Source organism: Gobio gobio (assembly GCF_949357685.1).
Source record: "Gobio gobio genome assembly, chromosome: 5".
In the NCBI taxonomy this organism is placed as follows: Eukaryota; Metazoa; Chordata; class Actinopteri; order Cypriniformes; family Gobionidae; genus Gobio; species Gobio gobio.
Window position 1 is genome coordinate 12850668 of NC_137101.1, and position 26220 is coordinate 12876887.

Genomic DNA, 26220 nt, shown 5'->3' on the forward strand with positions numbered 1-26220 from the left:
TTACACTGTTCCTCCCTGTTTTCCTGGCTCCTCCCCCACATCATCATAGTCTATTAGAAAACAGAGTATTATAAATGAACATCAATATTGGCAGTGAAGTTAAATGAGCTATCATTATCACAGAAATGTATATTATAAAGGAATTATAAAAAAAACTAAACGTAAATTCAGTGTAAGGTAAAAAGGTGTCAGTAACGTACCAAACCCGTCACTCATATACTCCCTGACATTCTTCACATCATCATATTCCTCGTGAACACCCTCTGATATAAATGTTTCTATTATGAATTATACATTAATTACATGAGTTCATATGCCACTTTAATTTGAAGACAGACAAACAAACAAAAAACTTGTAATTTGAGAGAGAACCCACACCTGCTTTATCATTGGAGAATTGACTTACAAGGATGACATCATCATAGTTTTCTGGCAAGTCTAAATAGACAAAACATATTTTGAAACAATGCATATGTTTAATTAAAGTGCATTTAAATCTATATTGTTAAAACCTGTAGAAATGATAATAAGAAATAAACCTGTATCACGAGATCTCAGTCCAACAGTGATTATATCATCATAATTCTCAGGTGTGACTTGCTGCTCTTCTGAATGAGTTAACAGCAGGAAGGAAATAAACAAAAACTGCTTTTACTATTCAGAGACCCAATATTTCATTTAATTTAGTGAAATCAGTTAAAGTCACTGACCTATTGGCCCTTCAGTGGTGATGTCATTATAGTAGTCAGGGGAAAAAAGGGGAAATGAAAGGGGGAAAAAGATTCAATAAATCCTTATCTGAATTAGTATGTGATGAATGGCTTACAAAAATTAACCTGCAAAGTGAATGTTTTAATTAATTTAACATCCAATAATTTCTGTATGTAGCAGATAAGATTGTCACATTTGTGACCTCTGACCTGAAAGAAGCTCATCAGCATCTTCATACCCAGAATGCTGTTCTTCAGAAAGCACACTTCCTATTATGGAGTAAATCCATCAGACACATTCACAACTGTAAATCAGCCAAAATCCCCACTTCCTTTGAATCACAACACTAAAACTATCATTCCAGATAACACACAAAAGCTATTTATTCTACTCTCCCCTATGAATAAAGTCATTACCCTGTTGATCTCCACAAATCAGACTCTATGACATTTACTCACCCATGTGAGTGAAGAGACTGCGTCTTTTAGTGGGTCTGTGATGAAGCTCCTCATAAACGGCCTCAGTCGTCGTCCTGTGTCTCCTCTTAGAGAGAGCTGTGAGTGACAGACAAACCTGCTGTCAGTTCACAACACATGACTGATCACACACTGAATAAGACACAATATGACAGTCTCTGGATCTCTCCTACCTCTCCTCATCCCTCTGTTCTGCTGAATCAGTATAAGCAGTGGCACTAAGAGCAGTAAGAGCACAACTCCCAGTACAATCACAAGCACGGAGAGAGACGCTGCTGGAGGAGTTTGTGGAGGAGAGACTGATGTTGAGCTTGAGCGCACTGTCTGAGAAACTGGACGAGAAGCTGATGTTGTTGTGGCAGGAGCAGGAGTAGTGGACACTGACAAATCTGTCAAAACAGACACAAACACATTCAAAATCAAATCAAAGTAAATAATTGATTTAACATTCCTCAGTTTTTTGCTGTGACCTGCACAGGTGAGTCCAGCGTGCTCTTTATGGGAGCAGTCAGTGTGGTTCTTCAGGGAGAGAGGACAGTCCCACAGGTGAATCTCATTCCCTCTGCACTCGACTCTGTTCAGCCACACAACACCTTCACCAGCACCAAAGGCTGAATTCCCATCAGCCCTCAGTGCTGCTCCACAACCCAGCTGCCTGCAGACCACCTGAGCATCGCTGATGTCCCACTGATCATCACAGACTGAGCCCCACACAGCGTTATGATACACCTCCAGCCTCCCAGAGCACCGGCCCTCCCCTCCACTCAGTCTGAGAGGAACATGCTCTAAATCACACACACATCACAGACAAGGAGACAGCAGAGTACTATAACAACAGAGGGGCCAGCATGGGTGTGTGTGTGGTCAGGTGTATATCTGAAGATGAAATCCTGTTGGTTCCCCATATTATAACAATCTTACATTGCATACAGCTCTCATAATTTTTAGTTTGTTTGTTTGTTTATATCAAATAAACTAACCTGAACACAGTCTCTGGTGGGGAGATGTGGAGCATATCAGATAGCTTCGAGAGGACTCATGACTCTCCTGTTCTGTAATTAAATGTTAATTATACATAACATTTCAAGCATATACTCAAAAACATTCATGTTAATGGACTGTATTGTTTAGTGATGGCTCTTACTTGAGCAGGTGATTTTGGCCACTTCATCTTTATTGCAGTAATTCTGTCCCCAGGGTAAAGATGGACACTGCCACAGATTTGAATCATGTGGTCGACATGTTACTTTATCCAGCCAGTTAGGAGCTGATTTCACTCTTGGTGTAGAATCAGACAAAACACCAGATCTTCCACAGTTCAGCTCTTGACAGATCAGACTCACTGTGTCTGGTTCCATCTGGTTTACACACACATTACCCCAGGATCCATTGTAGAAAACCTCCACATTCCCTTCACAGCCCTTGGTTAACCTGATCTCTTTAAAATCTACAAGGAAAAAGATGTTCAATAAAATGGAAATTCAGGTTATGTAAGGATGTCGCCCTTGGCTGGACTTGAACCCGGGTCTCTGGTGTTCTAAGTGTGGTGTGTTCTCCACTGAGCTAACTCCCAGACAATGGAACCCAAGAGCAGAAGAGTAAAGAGTCAAGAGACTTGAGTCTTCCAAAAAATAAAAATAGTCTTTACTTGAGAAACCAAAGCACAAAGTACAAATGAACTAGGAGAGCAGAGCTTCCATAAAACAGAGAAACAAAAATAGACACAAGGGTCAAAAAATGTACAATAAAGGCACAAAACTTATCTTGAGATCTGGAGACAGGAGAACATAGGTTCAAGACTGAACATAATGGCAAGGAACAAGCACACTTATAAAGGGCAAGACACAGGTGAAGGGAATCAGGGCTAATGAGGAGAGTTCTGAGTAACCATTAAACACACTGGCACCATCTGCAGGAGTGGAGAGCACTGAGCATGGGGTTAAAGTGCCATCTGGAGACCTGGAGGGAGCATAACATGGACGCTTAAGGAGGGCACCCCCTGCAGGCTAGGAGTGGAACGGCATCCTAGAGATTGGATCATTACAGGAGCCCCTTCCCTAGGAACGGCACCTGACGTTCTTCTAACGTTTCCCTTTGGCTTGGCGAAACTCTGAGATGAGAGTCGGGTCTAAAATATCTCGAGCAGGAATCCAGGACCGCTCCTCTGGGCCAAAGCCCTCCCAATCCACCAGATATTGAACTTTCCCACGAACCATGCGAGAATCCATCAGCCTGCGGACCGTGTAAGCTGGCTGGCCATCAATGATGCGAGGTGCTGGGGCGGGTTTCTTAGCTGGAGACAGAGTAGAACAAACAACGGGTTTTAAACGGGAAACATGAAAAGTGGGATGAATCTTCATGGACCTGGGCAGAAGAAGTCGATAGGAAACTGGGTTAATCTTCTTAAGGATTTTGAAAGGGCCAATGTATCGTGGGGCTAGCTTGCGGGACTCCACCCGCAATGGAAGGTCTCTGGTTGAGAGCCATACCCTTTGTCCCAGGCGAAGCGAGGGTCCTACCCTTCGGTGTCGGTTTGCCTGCCTCCGCTGTTGTCGGGCAGCCCTCAATAAGGCAACGCGTGCTCTTTGCCAGGAACGCCGGCACCGGCGGAAAAGCTGTGTGGCAGCTGGAACATCATCCTCTGGCTCCTGTCCGGGAAATAGAGGGGGAGGGAAACCATACTGACACTCAAAAGGGGACATACCTAGTGAGGAATGGTAAAGGGTATTATGTGCAAATTCAGCCCATATTAAATGGGAGCTCCATGTGGATTGGTTGTCTGCAACCAGGCACCTCAGTGTCTTTTCAATTTCTTGATTTACCCTCTCAGTTTGGCCATTTGACTGGGGGTGGAAGCCAGAGGACAGGCTGATGGAAGATCCGATGAGTCGGCCAAACGCCTTCCAGAACCGGGAAGTAAACTGCGGTCCCCGATCAGAAACCATATCCTGGGGAAAGCCGTGGATTCTGAACACATGCTTCATCAATAGTTCCGCAGTTTGGCTAGCTGTGGGGAGCTTGGACAAAGGTAGGAGGTGACAAGTCTTAGAAAATCTGTCTACCACTACAAGGATTACCGTGTTTCCTTGAGACTGTGGCAAGCCTGTAATGAAGTCCAAGGAAATGTGGGACCATGGGCGTCTTGGAATGGGCAGAGGGCGCAGCAGGCCATGAGGGTGGGTCCTTGGCTCCTTGTTCTGAGCACAGATGGAGCAAGCGGCAACAAAAGCCCGGACGTCCCTCTGCAATCTAGGCCACCAGAACTTCCTCTGGATGTGCTTGCATGTCTTTGTGATCCCAGGGTGTCCAGAAGGGAGGGAAGCATGAGCCCACTGCAAAACCTTAGAACGTAGAAGGTTAGGAACAAAGAGACACCCTGGAGGGCCATTACCTGGACCTGGCTGCTGCCGTTGAGCCCTCTTGACTGCCGTTTCAATATCCCATTGAATGGGAGCTACCACTCTGGAAGTGGGGAGAATGGGTTCTGGACAACACTCCACTTCTGGTGGTTCAAACTGCCTTGAGAGTGCGTCTGGCTTGAGATTCTTAGAACCTGGGCGATAGGAGAGAGTAAAGTTAAACCGATTAAAAAAGAGGGCCCATCGGGCTTGTCGGGCATTCAATCTCTTTGCCTGCTGGATGTAAGTGAGATTTTTATGGTCCGTCCAGATGAGGAATGGCTGTTTGGCCCCCTCCAGCCAGTGCCTCCACTCCTCTAAAGCCATCTTGACAGCCAGCAGCTCCCGGTTCCCAATATCATAATTCCTCTGTGTTGAGGTAAGCTGACGAGAGAAGAAAGCGCACGGGTGAAGCTTGTTATCGCACTTACTTCTCTGTGACAAGACAGCACCTACTCCTACGTCAGAGGCGTCCACCTCCAACACAAAAGGTAGCTCTGGATCAGGGAGGGTTAAGATTGGGGCAGATGTAAAGAGCTGTTTTAGTCTGTTGAAGGCATGATCTGCTCTGCTGGTCCACATAAATGGCCTAGTTGAATTCCTGGTCAATGCGGAAAGAGGCTCGGCAACAGAACTGAAGTTTCTAATGAATCTTCTATAAAAATTGGAAAAGCCCAGAAAGCGCTGTACCTGCTTCACTGAAGTTGGTTGTGGCCAATCCAAAACTGCTTGAATCTTGCCTGGATCCATCTGAAGGCTGCCTTTTGATACTGTGAAGCCGAGGAAGGAAACTTCTGGAACATGAAATTCACTCTTTTCCAACTTTACATAAAGCTTATGTTTCAGTAGCTGGGCCAGGACCTGTTTGACCTGCTGAACATGCTCTTCGTAATTTCGGGAGAAAATCAAAATATCATCCAGATAGACAAAAACAAATATATTCAGCATTTCTCTGAGAACATCATTAATAAAGGCTTGGAAGACAGCTGGTGCATTGACCAGGCCAAACGGCATTACCTGGTATTCGTAGTGGCCTGTCGGGGTGTTGAATGCCGTCTTCCACTCATCCCCCTCACGGATTCTAACTAGATGGTATGCATTACGAAGGTCAAGTTTCGTAAAGATGGTAGCCCCTTGCAGAATTTCAAAAGCTGTGGACATAAGAGGGAGAGGGTATCGGTTCTTGATGGTTATATGGTTTAAACCCCGATAGTCTATGCAGGGTCGGAGACCCCCGTCCTTCTTTTCAACAAAAAAAAAGCCGGCCCCTGCAGGTGAGGTGGATGGACGGATGAATCCACTGTCCAAGGCTTCTTTGAGATATTGGTCCATGGCTAATCTCTCAGGGCCAGAGAGGGAATAGAGCCTTCCACGTGGTGGGCAAGTACCAGGAACTAATTCAATAGTGCAGTCATAAGCTCTATGAGGTGGTAGTGTAGCAGCTTGGGACTTACTGAAGACTACCTTGAGGTCTGCATACTCCTGGGGGACTCGGGATAACTCAGGATAATGAGCAAGAGACTTGGTAGCAGTTGGCTTCATTTCAGGAACGGCCATGACTTCTGTGGATTGTGTCTCAGAAATAAATGCAGATCTCCCCCTGGAGATGTCTAGTGAGGGTTCTGAAAATGTCTCTAATAACTTGGAAGAATGGCAGAAGGCATTATCTAAAATTTGGCAGTCAGATCCCCAGGTCCTAACGACCCCTTGGGACCAGTCAATGTGTGGGTTGTGTAAAGTCAGCCAAGGGAAGCCGAGGATTAGAGGAAGTTTAGGAGAATGAATCAGGAAGAACTGTATCCATTCCTGATGTTGGCCCACCTGTAGCTGGAGAGGTGGAGTACATTGATTAACTTCTCCTGAACCCAGAGGACTGCCATCCACTGCTGTGATGTTAAGGGGTTTCTGGAGAGTCGCTGGCTGGATAGTGAGTCTCTTAGCCATCTCATAGTCCATAAAACTCCCAGCAGCCCCAGAGTCAACAAAGGCACATACTTGGTGATGTTGGTTACCATGGGTGACAGTAGCTTGGATTGTCAGACCTGAGGTTGCTGAGCAGGGGAATGTTTCTATTCTCGCCCTGGCCCCCCTCCTCCTGGGCGAGAGTTGGCTTTTCCCGACAACTCAGGACAGGCAAAGCGAAAGTGACCTGGCTTGCCACAGTAGAGACAGCATTTCTCCCTTATCCGTCGGTTGCGCTCGGTTTGGGAAATTCTGGTTCCGCCCAGCTGCATGGGCTCCTCGGGGGCACTAGGAGATGAAGGCAGCTTAACAGCGCTGGCTGACTCGAAAAATCTAGTCTCCTGTTGTCGCTCCTGCTGGCGTTCCCTGAGCCGATGATCTACCCGGATAGCCACGTCAATGAGGGACTCGAGGTCAGGCGCAGTGTCTCGGAAGGCTAACTCATCCTTGATATCAGGAGACAAAGCATGGTGAAAGGTAGCCCTCAAGGCCCGTTGATCCCACCCACTCTCTGTGGCAAGAGTGCGAAACTCTATAGCGAACTCTGCTGCACTTCGAGTACCTTGAGAGAGGTGTAGCAGGCGGTGATCAACATCCCCCCTGCTGGCTGGATGGTGAAAAACTCTTTTCATCTCAGAAATGAATGTATGGCAGTTAGTTGTTACTGGAGAACTCTGGTCCCACAAAGCAGAGGCCCAGTCCAAAGCTTTACCCGTTAGGAGTGTAATAATGTAGGCCACCTTACTATTCTCTGTAGGAAAGCTGCTGGGTTGAAGCTGGAAGGCCAGGGTACACTGGGTAATAAACCCTCTGCATCTCTCGGGACTGCCATCGAACCTCTCTGGTGCTGGTAACTTGGGCTCTGATGGGAGTGGGAACATGGATCTGTCTGGAGGACCAGGGGGTGACTGAAGTTCTTGGGATGAAGCGGCTTGAGACTGGAGACTCAAAATCTGGAGAATCTCTGACAGCGCCTGGTCATGTCGCTGTATGGTTGTTGCTTGATCTGAGAGGGCTGCCAAAATACGGTCCACATTAGAGGGTGGTGAAGGTCCTTCTGCTGGGCTCCCTTCCATGGTTCAGTCTTGCTGTAAGGATGTCGCCCTTGGCTGGACTTGAACCCGGGTCTCTGGTGTTCTAAGTGTGGTGTGTTCTCCACTGAGCTAACTCCCAGACAATGGAACCCAAGAGCAGAAGAGTAAAGAGTCAAGAGACTTGAGTCTTCCAAAAAATAAAAATAGTCTTTACTTGAGAAACCAAAGCACAAAGTACAAATGAACTAGGAGAGCAGAGCTTCCATAAAACAGAGAAACAAAAATAGACACAAGGGTCAAAAAATGTACAATAAAGGCACAAAACTTATCTTGAGATCTGGAGACAGGAGAACATAGGTTCAAGACTGAACATAATGGCAAGGAACAAGCACACTTATAAAGGGCAAGACACAGGTGAAGGGAATCAGGGCTAATGAGGAGAGTTCTGAGTAACCATTAAACACACTGGCACCATCTGCAGGAGTGGAGAGCACTGAGCATGGGGTTAAAGTGCCATCTGGAGACCTGGAGGGAGCATAACATGGACGCTTAAGGAGGGCACCCCCTGCAGGCTAGGAGTGGAACGGCATCCTAGAGATTGGATCATTACAGGTTATGCTAAATCTAAAGCATCACCTAAAATAACTGGTTAATAAGACTAATGAATGCTGCCTGCAAGCACTGATAGCATCTAAACCATTAGCCTACATAATAATATGTTTTAAAATGTAGTATATTTTGTGAAAAACAAATAAATATATCGATGGTAAACATTAACAGTAGTGTACTGTTTACCTGTGCCTCGTGTTGACACATAGGCTATCTGTTTTAGGTTTTGGTTGCATGACTTCATGTTACAACACGTTATACACTCCTGGGCAAAAAAGAAAAAAAAGAGAAAAGGGCAAAGTGTATGGTCAACTATAACTATTCTGAAGTCTACAAACTCCTAAAGATGGAGAAAATCCATATTATCAGCTATTAAAAGGAGCATGCCAACTTTTTGGGACTTTAGCTTATTCACCGTATCCCCCAGAGTTAGATAAATCCATAAATACCATTCTCATCTCCATGCCTGTCATAACTCTGTCTGGCACCTCCCACCGCTAGCCTAGCTTAGCATAAAGTCTGGAGGTAAACGGCTCCAGCTAGCCTACTGCTCAATAAGTGACAAAATAACACAAACATTTTCCTATTTACATGTTGTGATGTGTATAGTTACATCGTGTACTAAGACCGACGGAAAATGGAAAGTTGTGTTTTTCTAGACCGATATGTACCATGAGTGCAGCAGGCGCAATGATATTACACAGCACCTGAAAATAGGCTAACTTCCGTCAACATAACCAACGTGACAACCTGCTTGGACAGAAAGTGTGCTGGGGACTATTTTCAGGCGCTGCGTAGTATCATTGCGCCTGCTGCATCCATGGTACGGCAGCAAAGTTCCTAGATTATTACGCAGGTAGTTGCCAGCCATTTTGGTGATTCTGCCTTCCAGGTGGAGGTGGGAAGATCGTTCCACCAGCAAGGAACAGTGAAATAAAATCTGTGGTGATGGTACCACAAGCCTTTGCTCCTTAGGTGAGCAAAGGCTTCTGGTGGGGGTGTAGACTAGTAGGAGCGAGTTGAAGTATGTGGGTGCTGAGCTTGTGGTGGATCTGTAAGCAAGCGTCAACGCCTTGAACTTGATGCAAGCAGGAAGTGGTAGCCAGTGCCAAGAGATGAAGAGAGATGTGACATTTGCCCTTTTGGGTTCGTTGAAGACAAGACGTGCAGCTGCATTCTGAATCATTTGAAGCCTTTGGATCGCACACGATGGAAGTCCAGCCAGAAGCGCATTGCAGTAGTCAAGCCTAGAAATGACCAGGGCCTGGACGAGAAGCTGTGTTGCATGCTCTGTTAGGAATGGTCTGATCTTCCTGATGTTGTGCAGCGCAAACCTGCATGACTAAGCTGTATTTGAAATGTGGTTTTTGAAGGACAGCTGGTCATCAAAGGTTACTCCAAGATTTCTGACCGACCCTGAAGGTGCAATCAAGGATGAACCTAGCTGGATGGTGAAGTCCTTTTGTGGAGTCGGATTGGCAGGGAAGACGAGAAGCTCAGTCTTCTCAGTCAGCTCGAGATTCGTGCTGCTCCTTTGGGATCATCTGGTTGAAATTAGAGGTAGAGCTGTGTGGTAGTTACAGTGATGTAGTGTAAATAGAGAAGAGGAGAGGAATCTTCCTCCACGAATGAAAACATGGCTTTCAATTCTTCTGTGCGCTTTGAGGAGGATGAGAAGTGACTAAAAATCTTGTTGACTGTGGTTTCAATGTCAATGTCCAGTCTGTCTGTGTTTGCCATAATTTACACTTGCATTATCAGCAGTGTATGCAGCAATCATATCAAGCTGTAGGTTTGTTATCTGGCGGTGTATTGAAGTAGATGATTCGTCACTGTCTTCATAAAAATCGAGCAGCTTGCTTTTTAATCCCAGCTCTGGCGTCCAGTATCTCAGTGACAGTGGGAACAGTTTTGTGCTGCAATGATTGGACGCGTCAGAAGCCACAGAAAAAAAGGGCGTTTGTGATTTTTTCTCACCTGGGAGCTGATCCAGCGGTGTTCTTAATTCTCTTAAACAGCTCTCCACAGAGGAAGGTGCAAGCAGGTCTGTTATTATGGATGCTGCTTTCGTTCGACCACATGACATTTTCTTTGCGAACTCAGAGTCTGGGAAAATGACCGGGGCTAGCTTACTTCCACAGTCGGATGACCTGTATGATTGCGCATGCTGCACACTGTGATAAACACTGGTTACCTCAGCTGCTGTGATTTTATCAACCTGGCTATCCTCCTTGGATAAAAGGAACGATTCCATTGACTTGGACGTTTCTTTCTGTTGTTCCCTTTTCTTGTGCGATTCGCATGTGCTGTGACGCCTAACGTCATATTCTCCTCCATGTGAAGTAGAAAAGCTGCTTTTATATAGACTGCAAAACACTCTCTCTGTATCCCCTTCTATCGGCCTCACCCAGGTATATGTCCTTGCCCAGTCTTTACTAAAAGAACATTTTCTCTTTTTTGCTGCCATTATGTCGCATTGTAAAAAATGTCATTTACCGAATTTCAAATTATCCATTTGTTTCTGGCAGGACGCATGCGGACGAATCACAACTCCACATTTTGATTGACAGCCATCACAACCTACTAGTGACCGTGTTTAGTCCTTTCTTTTCAACCATTGGATATGATTTATTAACAGCTGTTGTATTTGTGTAAGGCGGGTTACTTCTGACAAAGCGCTATTAAATATAGGTGAAAAACTACACCGCAAAAGAATAAATAAAATGCTTTTAAAAAGGCAAAAGAATGCATGCACATTTTCTTAATATGATAATTAAAAACCAACAGACAGATGAAAATGCTGGTTACATTACACTGAAATGTATGCTGGTGTTTCTTGGCTTCGTCCGATCTGATCTGCACGACAGGAGATGAAAGATGAGTAGGTTACTGCACTTATTTTGTTCATGTTTACATGGCCTGTCCTTCAGCATTTCATTTAACCCTTTCCTCTCTGGTGAATTTTTGCAAAAACAAGTTCAAAACATGAATCTTGAGTGTTTTTGCTTTCAAACGATGCATAGTTTGTGATAGTTGATTGAATATTTTTCATAAAACAAAAGTAAATAAAAGTACAAACATGCCCCTGGAATACCAGGTTTTCTAAATAGGAATGATCAGATGTTATTTTTCCAACAAGACAATGTTCCTACTTACACTGCAAAGATTATCCAGAAGTGGCTTGAGAACTAGTCTATCAGGCTCATGTTTCCTCATTGCTCAAATTGGAAATCTATAGTGAATAGTTTGAGTTTAATGTCTCCCATTAAACTCAAACTAACTAGGAGACATTTTTCAACTACTCATGAACTGTTTAAAGCCATCAACATTGAATGGAACAACACTGAATCTTCTTCCTGTAAAACTGTCAGCAAGTTTACCCACAAGGCTTAAACATTTAAATAAAACAAAAGGAAATGTAATCCTGTACTAAGCATTTATATGCACAATTCTTGCTAATTTTATGATTAGTGATTTGTGGTTAAAACCATTAAAAGCTAAATATTTTGCAATTTTGGGCTTTACTTGTTTTTTTGCCCAGGAGTAAATGTGTGACTGAAATATCCCACAAAATATAATACGGAATATACATTTTTCATAACACTGAACTTTTTACCAGAGCACACAACTCCTACGTCCTCCTTGTGTTGACAGTCATGTTTTCCCCAGCCTGGAGAAGAGCAGTTCCACAGGGACGTCTCATTCCCCTCACACTCCACCTCATCCAGCCATATGGGTCCAGAACCAGGACCAAACCAGGCTGGTACCTGCTGGTTACTGAGGGCCACTCCACACTGCAGCTGTCTGCACACCACATGGGCATCTTTAATATCCCAGGAGTCATCACACACTGTCCCCCATGAGCCGCTGTGAAAAACCTCCAGCCTCCCTGCACAGTCTCCCCCAGAACCCACCAGCCTGATGGACCCGCGACCTGATATTCAGAGAGAGAAAAACACATTATTGATCACTAACAACTGAAGAATCTGCCCAAATGTTGCTCTTCTCACCAAGGCAGGTGATTGACAGCTGTTGTGTGGAGCTGCAGTTGAGAGTTTGTGGAGAGCTGCAGTTCCCCAGATGAGATTCACTCCCAGAGCACTGGAAGCCCGTCACACACTCATGACTGTGTTCAGGACTGGATGAAGAGGAGCCGGAGAAGTTCAGCACAGAGCCACAGCCCAGCTGTCTGCAGACCACAGAGGATTCAGTGAGACTCCAGGAGTCCAGCAGAACTCTCCTCCAGACCTGATGGATGGAAACTTCCACCTCCCCCTCACACTGTCTCTCTCCAGACAACCGCACCAGACCATCATGAACAGCCAGAGAGGAACCTGAGGAGAAATTCTTATGTTTTAATAAAATAAGAATTGTTAGAACATTGTAAAAAAAAAAAAAGTAGCATAATGCTCTCAGTGTCATATAAGCTTACCAGAGCAGATGACTCCAACATCTCGTCTATGAGAACATTCAGCTCGACTCCATGAAGAGATGGAACATTCTGAGAGTTTTGTTTCATTCCCGTTACAATCAAACACATCAGCCCAGATTTCACCACTTCCCTCTCCAAACCAGTCTGATCCCACAACAGACACAGCAATCCCACAATTCAGCTGTCTACAGAGGACACTGGCAGCTCTCATATCCCAGCATGCATCACACACTGTGCCCCATTTACTGACAAACTGAAGCTCCACTCTTCCAGAACAAGAGTTTGAACTGTCCATCAGTTTGGCCTCTGTGTAACCTAAATAATGAACATAGAGGTCTATAATGCAGCTGTCAGAGAACAGATACTGTATCCAATGCAAACAAAGAGATACTGAATATTTATAATTTACCAGAACAGATCAGTCCCACATTATTGTCATGTGTACAGATTTGTTTCTGTGATAATGATATTGAGCAAAATGAAATCTGAGACTCATTTCCTCTGCACTGAATCTCTTGTGTCCACATCTGAGCGTCTCCTTTGCCAAAAGCAGCTTCTCCCAGCACCTGTACAGGAGCTCCACAGTCCAGCTCTCTACACACAACCTCTGCATCCTGCTGGTCAAAGGCAGCGGCACACACTGACACCCACGTCTGATCATCAAGTATCTCTAACCTCCCAGAGCACAGGTGAGATCCATTAACAAGTCTGGAAGGTTTATGACCTGTTCATATTACCGGAATGACAGTGCACAGTAGACAAAAACACATGCTTGATAGTTAAATACAATAACCATACAAACATTTAGTTTTCCAAACTAAATATTCTTTATGTCACAACAAATTAATGGGCAATCAGTTAAATTACTCACCCGAACAGATGACACCGGCATCAAAATTGTGAGTACAGCTATGAATGCCCCATCCTGCTGACCCACAGTTCTTCAGTGTGGACTCTGATCCAGTACAAAATGCACCAGCTATCCAGATTGGTCCTGATCCTTGTCCAAAGTGAGCCTCACCCAGAGCATCTACAGGTTCTCCACAGTTCAGCTCTCTACACACCACTGCAGCTTCAGTCATATCCCAGGCACGGTGACACACTGTTCCCCACTGACCTCTATGAAGAACCTCCACTCTACCAGCACAGCGACTGTGGCCACGAACCAACCTCACACTCTTTTTATCTAAGTGACAGAAAAATACAATTTTATGATGTTTAAAATATGTTATGAAAAATACTTTGATTGTTGCTAAATATCTCTGCAACATTTTAGCCCAATTTTAATTATAATAACTGTTCACTACCTTTCAAGTGATGTTTATGCTGACATATAATTAAATAACAGTTTGTCTTTTCAAATCTTTTATCACGTCGTGATGATATTGTGTTGATATTGTGCAATTTGTTTTGCACTTCAGAATTTTCATTAAGTGAACATTGTGAGCATCTGGGCCGGGTTGCATAAAAGCCCTTAAGTTAAGAAAACCCTTAGTAATATGTTTAAGGGTACCCTTGGTGAAACATGGGTTGCAATAAAAACCTAAGGGTCCACTTAAGGAACTTTAATACTGTCATTAAGTATTTTCTCTTACTTATTTGAGAGTTCCTTTAAGTTATGTTATGCATTGCAACAAAGTGCTTAGTAACCCTAATAAAATTAAAGGAACACTCCACTTTTTTGGGACTTTAGCTTATTCACTCTATCCCCCAGAGTTAGATAAGTCCATACATTCCATTCTCATCTCCGTGCATCCCATAACTCTGTCTGACGCACCCACCGCTAGCCTAGCTTTGCACAAAGACTGGAGGTATATGGCTCCAGCTAGCCTACTGCTCAATAAGTGACAAAATAACACCAACATTTTCCTATTTACATGTTGTGATGTGTATAGTCACAGTGTGTACAAATAACAAGGTTACATGAGACACAGCCATATTGTAAACGTATACACACTGGGGACTATATTCTCAGAAGGCGCAGCACTGCTCTACTTCTGCGGAGAGCGGAGTGATTTGCTCGCAGGACCGGAGAAGCCCCGCTGTTACGTCTGTCAACAAAACTAACGTGACAAGGAAGATAGTAGCGAACGTGACTGTTGCATGGCTGACTTTGAGGAATTGTCAGAGGATTTTTACTTTGTATCAAACCAAAATCCAGAACCATATCGTTTTGAGCCAGAATACACAGACAAGGAGTTACAAACTTTGGAAGCTGATAGACAAGCCGCCGAATTACCTCTGGCACCGCTCATTTGTTACTGTGACAGTCAGAGCGCGTTCGTGACAACACAATACTAACATTACAGGGGATACATGGAGCACAGGAACAACAGCAATACAGTAGTGACCACCCTATTCATGGAATAGTGTCACTAACGTCACATTAGATCTAGCTAATGGCACTGTTATAGGAGGCTAGGGGCTTCTCCGGTCCTGCGAGCAAATCACTCCGCCCTCCGCAGAAGTAGAGCAGTGCTGCGCCTTCTGAGAATATAGTCCCCAGTGTGTGGGACATTCTACCAGACTATTACATTATCTGTCCTTGAATTTTTTAGTGCGAAAAAAGTATTTAATCCAAAAATGTCTAAAACTGACTGATGGTTGATTTCTGTGAGTTGTTCTGTAAAGGAATATGTCATTCATTAGGTTCTCAGATATTTTTGTCTTTATTAAAAACACTTTTTAAAATTAAATTGAATTCAAATTAAAAATCCTGTCCTTGTCTTTGTCCTCAGCCGAATTGGAGCTGCAGCTTTCATAGTTTTGTTATGCTAAAAGCTTTTGTTATGAAAAAAACCTCCATCAATAACAAGTTTAAGTTGTTATCATTCACATCAATTGATACAAAAAATGAAATTCTACATAAATTCTACAAATAAATACTATTTTACAACTGTCCCCATGTTTTCGGTCAGTCCTGTCACATTTACATAAAACTCTACATAAAATGTGTGCGATACGCCTTTAAGGGTCTTACCTAGAGGAAGTGACATCATTTGACTGAGGAGAAGCTGACACTGATCAAGGATGAGTTCTGTCATTTAATTGTATGATTTTAAGCTTGTTTTTGTATGTTTTTTTTGGGAGGACGAGCCCAGGCCCTGTAAAAAATCACGGTGAAAAATCACAGAAAATAATGAAAATGTTTTAAATCTAAAACATGTCTAAAAGGATAATGAAATCCCTTTTTTGCATGTTAACAGTTTTTATGCTAGCATGCTAGCAGGCTGATTAATGGCGGTTTAAAATGGCCGACTGTCAGGCCCTGTCACATCAGGCTCTGTCACATCCTGGCCACATCCCTGTGTGACAGGGCCTGACAGTCATGTGACAGGGTTTTACAAATGAATGGCATTGTTCTTTTTTATTACCTTTATTGCATATAATATGTATTTAACGCATGCCATAGTAAAACATTATTTGAATAAAAATACATTACACTGTAAATTTGAAGCTTTTTATGCTCATTGACCATTTTTTTTAATTGTGTCCCTCTTTTACCATGTAGCACTGCTTTTTTTTTACCATCACAGTGCCACTTCATATTACAGCTTTATAATAACAGGATGATACCATGGTAATATCTATATTGTTACATAGGAAATTACATGCAATTTCTGTTGTTGTTACCATGTAATTTCCTAAGTAATAATGTAGATATTACCATAGTATTACCCTGTAAGCACTGAGTGCTTATATAATTGTGCTATTCAGTTAAATGCCTATTGAATACAATTGTTAAATCAATTGTTAAAGGGGCTATATGCGTTTTTCTGAAATTTAAACTCGCGACTGACACCTGTGGCCAAAAAACAGAACTGCTCTCATTTTCTGCTCGCTCTCGCAGCGGTGGTGACGTCACATCCGCAGACAGTGCGGGAAAAATCCGACCCGACAGAAAATAGGAAAAATAGGATACAGGCTTATAGGTGCACCCACTGTGAGCGGACAAGGTGTCAGTATGCTCATCAGGAGATGTTTGAGTCATAAATGGTCAAATTGTTACGTTTATTTTGGGGAAAAAGTTGCATATAGCCCCTTTAAATTAAATGTTTTTATATTGGAAAAAAATGAAATTATTTTATTGAATTAAAAAAGATGTTTGGACTATATCAGTTGTCAGTCATATTCTAATTAATTAGGTCCATTTTATATGTCCTTGGCTGAACTTTAACATAGTCTAATATTACATTAACATTAAAATTATAATAATTTAAAATAGGAATGCTTATCAAAACTTAAATAAAAAACACAAAACATAACTTTTTCTGCATCAATGAAATTCATAAAGTCAGTCCTGTCACGCCACTGTCAGTCCTGTCACACAGGAAATTATATAAAAATGTACTATTTGAGGAAATATTGATGAATTCATCTCTTTAATTGTGTAGATGAACGAGAGGGTATATATCCACTATTATGTTTTTGTAAAAATCTCCTATGTAAAGGTAGTTATTTTATAACTATATGAGTGCCTGGCGGGTATTCTGCGATTACTACAATTGACCGAAAAGTTGCTTATATTTCTTATAGGAATTACAAAACCATGTTAGATACAATCAGGGACATGTGACCAATAATAAAATTCTATTTATATATACAAAAAAATCATTAGGAAACCATTCTAACATATACAAATTTGTCTGTGACAGGGCCTGACATTTTAGGGGTGCAATGCGTATAAAAATGTATTTTTTAAATCATAAAAACATGCTGAGGTGGCATGATATGTGTTTCTCATAGTTTAATATGTCCTCCATATGACTCAATGTTCAGATTTAACAAAAAAAATCTTGCCCCCAAGATTTTTTATAAGTGGAAATGTAGTTTCTGGTAGAATGTCCCCCGTATAAGTTTATAATATGACTGTGTCTCATGTAACCTTGTTATTTGTACACACTGTGACTATACACATCACAACATGTAAATAGGAAAATGTTGGTGTTATTTTGTCACTTATTGAGCAGTAGGCTAGCTGGAGCCATATACCTCCAGTCTTTGTGCTAAGCTAGGCTAGCGGTGGGTGCGTCAGACAGAGTTATGGGATGCACGGAGATGAGAATGGTATGTATGGACTTATCTAACTCTGGGGGATACAGTGCATAAGCTAAAGTCCCAAAAAAGTGGAGTGTTCCTTTAAGGGCTCAAAACAGGTCCCTTAAGTCATCTGCTGAACTCAAACGTGATGGATTTTATGTTAATTGTTAATTGATGTGCCTTTTTACCAACCATAATAAGCCTGTTGAAAGTATGATGTGAAACAGTGTGTACTGTCAAAAATTTAATTGGATAAACACCAAAGTTTTCATATTTTTTTATCACTTCAAGTTCCACTGTGTGCTTGAATCTCATGCCAGGCTTTGTCTTGTGCGCAAGAGTGACTTTTTGTCCTTGGTCCAGGTTAGTTTGCTGGAATTCGGTTATCATACAGAACTAGGCGTCGTCGAGTCTATGCAACCGAACGCATCATTCAGTGAATCTAATCACCACAGACAAAGTACCGTTAATGCGTGAGTACAATAACAACGAGATGGAAAAACATTAAATAATGTAATTTAATGTGAGCGGCGCAACATGATTTTGAGCATCCTCCTGTGTTGTAGCTGGACTCATAAAAAAAAAGTGTGCTCGAAATTTAGGACGCTCTGTGTTGTCCGTCAGACCGCATTTAATAATCTCCATAATTCAAATATTGTAGTAGGCTACAGTTGTATAGTTTGTAAAAGTCAGTGGTCCGTTATGTTCTGTTTATTGTGGGAGATTTCGTAACTATGGCAACCACTTATGAAATGCTTAAGGGCGTCTAATGCTATTTCATGCATTCTGACTTATTTACACTGTTAAAGAGTTGGATTATCATGCTAAACATGACCAAAAAAACGAGTTAGACATATGACAAGAGTATTTATGTGCCAAATACACTCCTTCAGAACAAGTTTCGGAAAAATGTTTTCGAGAACGGACCTGTATTAAGTCACAAAGGGCGGATTTGCTTGTATGGGCACTTCTCCTGCATGAGCGCGTACACACATCAACTAGAGCGAGAGCAAGAGCACGTCCATCAACGAGCTTCGTTTGGGTTACAGAAGCTGTCAGCAGCGCTGTTATTTTGTTTTTAGACCACAAAATCATCAATGACACTAAAGAAGTGTTTTGGCTGTGAGGCAAAGATCACCTTGTATAGCTTCCCAAAGAACCCAGCGTTAAGGAAAGAGTGGACGCAGTTTGTTTTCCCGGAGCAGCAACAGAGTTCTGCAAGTGTGTTTGTTTGTTCCCGGTCATGAGTCTAAACCTCAGGCGGTGAGTGAAACTGCATCAAATGTTTGTGTTTTGTTGACAATCGGCGCGTAAGTGCATATGATGTAAACAATAAGAACATATACTAAATCGAAAGTCATCCAGGGATAATGCCATGATGTACTGTGTGTGTGTGTGTGTGTGTGTGTGTGTGTGTGTGTGTGTGTGTGTGTGTGTGTGTGTGTGTGTGTGTGTGTGTGTGTGTGTGTGTGTGTGTGTGTGTGTGTGTGTGCGTGTGCGTGTGTGTGGGTGCGGGTGCGCTTGTGACTCTTTGGCACGAGTTTGGCTGTTTTCGGAAAGAATCTGTACAGCGTACCTGTCTTTTATAAATATGATAGAACTAAGAACTCTTCGGAGATATGAAGGATGCAATACTTCTCTATAGGTAGTGGTACTCAAGATTAACATGAGATTGGCAGAAACCGTGTAAGATGTAACCTGTAATACAAACAGGTAAGAGTGACAGTTAAAGGTGTCATGAACTGGCTTTAAAAAAAAAATTTGTCTGAGGTCAACATATGACGTTCGCATGGGTTTTACATTCAAAAACATCATAATGAATAAGTAATAGGCTATTTTCTACCATGGTTTTGAGGCTCTCTCCTGGAATGCTCGTTTTATATGGGCATGCCACACTTGGAAGTAAACGCCCCTGGCTAGGATTGGATAAGACTTGCATATTTAATGAGCTTCAGCTCCCCTGTCAGTACATGTGGGACAACGGCAACCGGAATTAATTGCCCACAGGGCTTGCAAAACATCTTTATCAAACAAACACAATGATTTATCTCTCATCCACCCGCGATTGATTGGAATGTTATTTTTTTACATTCGCGAACCATGCATCACACACACACACACACACGCCAAGTACATTGCAGACAGCATGTTCAAAACTTCCGCGATTGTATTTATCCTTCAAATATCAAGTCAAGAGAGTGAACAATGCACATCAAGAAAGGAATGTAATTTCACTATTTAAGATCTGCAGGCCGGTCTTATGTTTTGGTAGCCCGTCTGGAAAACACATAGCCCCGGGACGTTGGGCTTTGCGAGCCCTGGCCCAAACATGTCAGAGTCTGATCCCGGATTGCAATTAACCAACAACACCACAAATAAAGTATTCTCCAGCCTGTGACAGCGTGCTAAGGTATGTTCAGTTAGACACGCACACATAATCACTAGATATCAAACGATCTGTAACAATGCAAAACTATAAAATTAAAAAAAAAAAATTACTCACATTAGTGTGTTGCTTCATTCATTGTCTCTTGTTTACAAACGAATCCGTGAAATGAAGGAACAAACGTAAAGTCTTCCTTACGTGAGCTGGATATTCAGTAAAAATAAAGTTAATCCATGCATTCATAATATTGGAATCCGAATTAAGTTTATGCAGTATGTTTATTGCTTAGAAGTTCAATCCGGTTTAGCTCTATGTAGGCCTATATCATCTCAGGCACGAGTTGGTGGGCGGGGCTACAGAATCAGGTATTGTTCTTCTTCTGTTGAGGCGGTGCTTCACTAGACTCTAATGTCACAGCCTGGCACATTCTGAAATCGATTGTTTGCTGGGCCTGATGTCAATAAAAGCTTTTCTTTGACTAACAAGGACATTTTCAGCTCTGAAACTTACATGATATTCTTATATTACCCATTCATTACCCATCTCAAAAGCTTAAAGCTACACTGTGTGATATTTTCCCCCATCTAGTGGTGAAAAGGTATATGACCATCCAGTGAATTTTAGTTTCTGTTCCTCTCAATTCCGATTTCGTTTCAACTCCTACGGTGGCCGATTCAGTCCAAGATTAACATGGCTTCCAGTTCGACCTCGTCCACATTCGACACGGTGCCTGTGGGATATTCTGTGCGCAGTGGGATGGTTGGAACTCAACTGGCCTAATTATTCGGCTAGAAAGAACTGCAGCTAATCCAGAGTGAACTTTGATGATAGTAATGTTTATTCAGTCATCCAATTGCAAGGCATAAACAAGTTTGCGTGGATATGTACATAAATGTGGTTTCTGTGAGAGAACAAATAAGGATGGTAAATATACATACACAGTTAAGAACTGTATAACTATACTTATAAGTTACATTTGTATAATGTAACCGTAAACCAGAGCTTATTGTACCATATATAGGCGCTAAATGCAGCTGCATTAAAAGGAGCGGAGCTGCCGCCGCTGCTGCTAACAAGCGGTGTCCGGTTACAAAAGTGTGTGCGCCGCTTTAACGTTAGCACTGCAGTGCGCTCTGTATAACAATTGTTAATATGCCGATCAGACCTGATACATATTTCCATCAACATACATTACAAGCAAATATTTTCTATAAACGAATAGACATTGTTGATAACAAAATAACTGAATGATTATTCAAATAGGTGAGCATTACGCTATTGTATGTTGACGCAAAAATACTTCTGAGGTGACATCAACTGAATTACGCGATGACACACTCTGAAACACATCTACAATGACAATAACTATTATTACTTACGGAGTTATTAACACACAGAAATACCACACAAGAAAAAAACAGACTTTTGAGGAATAAACAAGCCGGGAAAACTCCGTATAACTCTGTTACTGGACTCTGCTGAGATGAAAACTCTCTGCACATGTACCAGACAAGTTTGAACAAGTTGACGCGCACATGCGCGAGGCAGAGAATTTTGTACAGTGCCATCGAGTATTAAAACCGGTTAAAACGCGAAAGGCGAAGCTTGAATTTACGGGTATGTCCCTCTTTGGCTAATGTACTTTCAAGATGGAGGGGCAACATGGCGACCACCGTTAGATCCCATTACCTTATGTATTTTCAATGGCATATTATAAACTTACGAGAATACTTTATTACTTGAAAGAAGTAAATATACATTAATGAGCACATATATTTTTGAAAGAACTAAGTGTTTTTAGCTAAGAATAGACTAAAAAAGTTACACAGTGTAGCTTTAAGCCAAAGTTGATTTCTCAATTCAGGACCCCTTTAGGACATTTGTTGCAACACTTAGGGATTTTTTCTCCCTCAGGGATACCTTTAAGTCAAACCACTTAAGAGATTTAATGCAACCGGGCCCTGGTTTTTGGAGTGCATTGTGGGATTTTTAGGAAGCAAACATTACATTTACATTCATAAATGTACATTCTAATGATGTTCGCATTTGTGTTTGAGACAGCCCTGGTCAGTATTCTGACTACTGAACTAGGGAGCTGACTGAGTAAAAGGTAATATATTACTATCATATTCTTTTAACTTACCAGCACAGAACAGCCCCTGGTAATTATCATGTGAACAGCTGTCTTTGTGTAAGGATGTTGGACAGAGTTGAATCTGAGACTCATTTCCTCTGCACTGAATCTCTTGTGTCCACATCTGAGCGTCTCCTTTGCCAAAAGCAGCTTCTCCCAGCACCTGTACAGGAGCTCCACAGTCCAGCTCTCTACACACAACCTCTGCATCCTGCTGGTCAAAGGCAGCAGCACACACTGACACCCACGTCTGATCATCAAGCATCTCTAACCTCCCAGAGCAAGTGGAGTTTCCAATAAGCCTGACACCTGAAGTATCAAGAGATAATAAAGGTTTCAATTTTGTTTGTTATCTAAATGTGTAATTATTTTCATTATTGGTCTACCACAAAGCACTACTTAATATGAAAGGAATAAAATAATCAAATTCTCATGTCAATCCAAACTCAACTGACTTTCTATCATGGAATATCAGAATATTAAAGAATATCCTGGGTCTCAATATAATGAAAGTAAAATAAGAAAAAAATGACAAGACAAAGTAAATGGTGCCTGAATTTTCATTTTTTGGTGAACTATCCCTTTGAAGCAGGTGGTTTATGTGATATAAAAAATAGGTGAGAGTTTTTACCTGAGCAGATGACTCCTGCATCTTTTGAATGATCACATTCATACAACCCCCAATTTACTGTTCCACAGTTCTTCAGTGTAGATTCTGATCCAGAACAAAAAATGCGATTTGTCCAGATTGGTCCTGATCCTGGTCCAAAATGAGCACCTCCCAGAGCATCTACAGGTTCTCCACAGTCCAGCTCTCTACACACCACTGCAGCATCAGCCATATCCCAACCAAAATCACACACTGTTCCCCACTGACCTCTATGAAGAACCTCCACTCTACCAGCACAGCGACTGTGACCACCAACCAACCTCACTCTAATATTGTCTAAAAAATATGTATAAAGAGAGAGTAAAGACATTTGGACAAAGAGAAAGAATAAGGAACAACACAACACAAAGAGAATAAAATGAACTAATATTCAGTGTAAATTTGGGAACATTAACATTTGATTTCAGTTTATTAAAAAAAAAATGCTCAAACCTGCACACACCAAGCCAACATCATATGAACAGGTGTTTTTGTGTAAGTATGTTGGACAGAGGTGAATCTGAGACTCAATTCCTCTGCACTGAATCTCTTGTGTCCACATCTGAGCGTCTTCTTTGCCAAAAGCAGCTTCTCCCAGCACCTGTACAGGAGCTCCACAGTCCAGCTCTCTACACACAACCTCTGCATCCTGCTGGTCAAAGGCAGCAGCACACACTGACACCCACGTCTGATCATCAAGTATCTCTAACCTCCCAGAGCAGCGAGAACCTCCAACCAGCCGGACTTCTGAAAGATCAACACAGGAAAGAACACAATTTAAAGTAATAGAACTTTAATTATGAGTCAGTCATATAATCAATACATCAATCATATAATGAGAAAACATATTTTCTTCTGAAATAAAATATATTTACTATGAAAACATATTATACATGTCAGCAAAACTTTTTGAATGAATCCTTTCAGGGCATTACATTAGAATGTAGAGTTAGAAACAAGATTCTAAAGTTAATTTTTAACAAGGTCCCTGATTATTAGTCTGAACTTAAGTTTGTTGTCAAAAAAGGTAGAAAAAGGTCATGAAAAATGAAATTATGGCTGGTTTTGGTGCAATTGTTTTGTACATTAAGACATGATTTTTAGCTTTAGCTTACCTGAACAAATGACTTGAGCGCTCTTATCAAGACACGGATTAGGATCAAATTGCAAGAATCCACATTTCTTAAGTGTAGACTCTAAACCAGAACACATTGCATTTTTCCTCCAAGTCGGTTTTGATCCCAGCCCAAAATGAGCATCTACAGGTTCTCCACAGTCCAGCTCTCTACACAACACTACAGCATCAGCCAAATCCCAACCATCACCACACACTGTTCCCCACTGTCCTCTATGAAGAACCTCCACTGTACCAGCACAGCGACTGTGACCACCAACCAACCTCACATTTATTAAGTCTGTGAATGTAAGAGAAAAGGCTAGTGTAAATTTAAAATTTTTATAATAAAATTAAATTAAATTAAATGTACTTTGTTGTACTTTGAACTGTTACCAGCACACAGCAAACCAATGTTGTGTTCATGTGAACAGTTGTTTTCATGTAATAGTGATGTTGGACAGAGATGAATCTGAGACTCATTTCCTCTGCACTGAATCTCTTGTGTCCACATCTGAGTGTCTCCTTTGCCAAAAGCAGCTTCTCCCAGCACCTGTACAGGAGCTCCACAGTCCAGCTCTCTACACACAACCTCTGCATCCTGCTGGTCAAAGGCAGCAGCACACACTGACACCCACGTCTGATCATCAAGTATCTCTAACCTCCCAGAGCAGCGAGAACCTCCAACCAGCCTGACTTCTAAATAAGACAACACAGATCAACAAAAGCATGGCTTATTTATGGGGCTTAAAGATAATAAGTACATAGAAGCCATTTTACTTTTAGTCTTTTAATAAATAAATAATAAACACAAAAGAAAAACACAACAAATAAATATATGAAATGTATTTATTATTGAAGTCAACATTTTAAAATCAACTTCTTTAAAAATTAGAAGCCAACATGGAAGTGCAAAAAATCTTGCAAAGATATGAATTTGAATATGTAAAATACTTTACCTGAGCAGATGACTCCAGCATCTTTACTATGATCACAGTTGCTATAACCCCATCCTGATGACCTACAGTTCTTCAGTGTAGACTCTAATCCAGTACACGTGACAAAACTCATCCAGATTGGTCCTGATCCTGGTCCAAAATGAGCTTCCCCCAGAGCATCTACAGGTTCTCCACAGTCCAGTTCTCTACACACCACTGCAGCATCAGCCAAATCCCAGTCATCGCCACACACTGTTCCCCACTGACCTCTATGAAGAACCTCCACTCTACCAGCACAGCGACTGTGTCCACCAACCAACCTCACATTTACACGGTCTAAATATTAAGAAGTAACAATCAGAGAGATGAAGATTAATTCTTAAAGAGATGAGAGTTTAATTCATAGCATTACAAAGTGTGACAATGGGCAAAATGGGACACAACAGAGTTCACAACAAAATTGAGCTCAATTGAGTTCAAACACCTTTCTATCAGAACCAGCATTAAGTTCTTGAACAATTTGAGCTCTAGTAGCTCGTCTGTTTGATTGGTCCACACGAGCCAGCCTTTGTTCCCCACACGCATCAATGAGCCTTAGCCACCCATGACCCTGTCGCTGGTTCACCACTGTTCCTTCCTTGGACCACTTTTGATAGATACTGACCACTGCAGACCGGGAACACCACATAAGAGCTGCAGTTTTGGAGATGCTCTGACCCAGTCCTCTAGCCATTGCAATTTGGCCCTTGACAAACTAACTCAAATCCTTACACTTTCCCTGCTTCTAACACATCAACTTTGAGGACAAAATGTTCCTGCCTAATATATCCCACCCACTAACATGTCATACACTACATGTCATAATGTAATGCCTGATTGGTGTATATTGAACATGGTGTATTATTTTAATATTTATTTTTTCCCTCTAAATATTTCTTCTGGAGCTGAGCTTTTGGTATTGTGTAAGAGGCTAACATAGTAACACTAAAATGCCTTTAGTCTTGTTTGTCATGATCCCAATTTCATTTTCTTGTGATCTTGACATAACAATACAGCATTTATGCTGCTGGATCGTGAAGGAGCGATTATTATTTTTTTTTTATAAAAATGTTCATGGGACTCACTCAAGCTAACATGTATGTCACTAATATTTCCAAATCAATGTTTATCAAATCAGAACAAATGTGTTAACAATTTTCATGCCACACAGCTCGAGGGACTGAAATGACTGCATGGTTATAGACAGGGCCGCTGCGTGCCAAATGGGTGCCCTAAGCAGAATTGCATTGTGGTGCACCCTCCCCCCTCCAAATTTAATGGAAGTAAAAAAAAAAAAA

The 26220-nt window shown here is 41.8% G+C and overlaps 1 protein-coding gene across 1 annotated transcript; it reads right to left on the bottom strand.

Moving 5' to 3' along the window:
- On the bottom strand, positions 1-25616 carry LOC307126086 (scavenger receptor cysteine-rich type 1 protein M130-like; the record flags this gene model as incomplete). Its single annotated transcript, XM_079816461.1, has 21 exons — positions 1-50; positions 201-278; positions 379-438; positions 540-608; positions 921-980; positions 1170-1265; positions 1361-1576; positions 1658-1972; positions 2332-2634; positions 11807-12124; positions 12162-12524; positions 12623-12937; positions 13032-13346; positions 13494-13808; positions 22192-22491; positions 22814-23128; positions 23285-23578; positions 23947-24246; positions 24342-24644; positions 24905-25219; positions 25601-25616. The coding sequence occupies 21 exons, from the start codon at positions 25614-25616 to the stop codon at positions 1-3; spliced, it is 4716 nt and encodes a 1571-aa protein (XP_079672587.1).
- Positions 25617-26220: the final 604 nt, after the last annotated feature.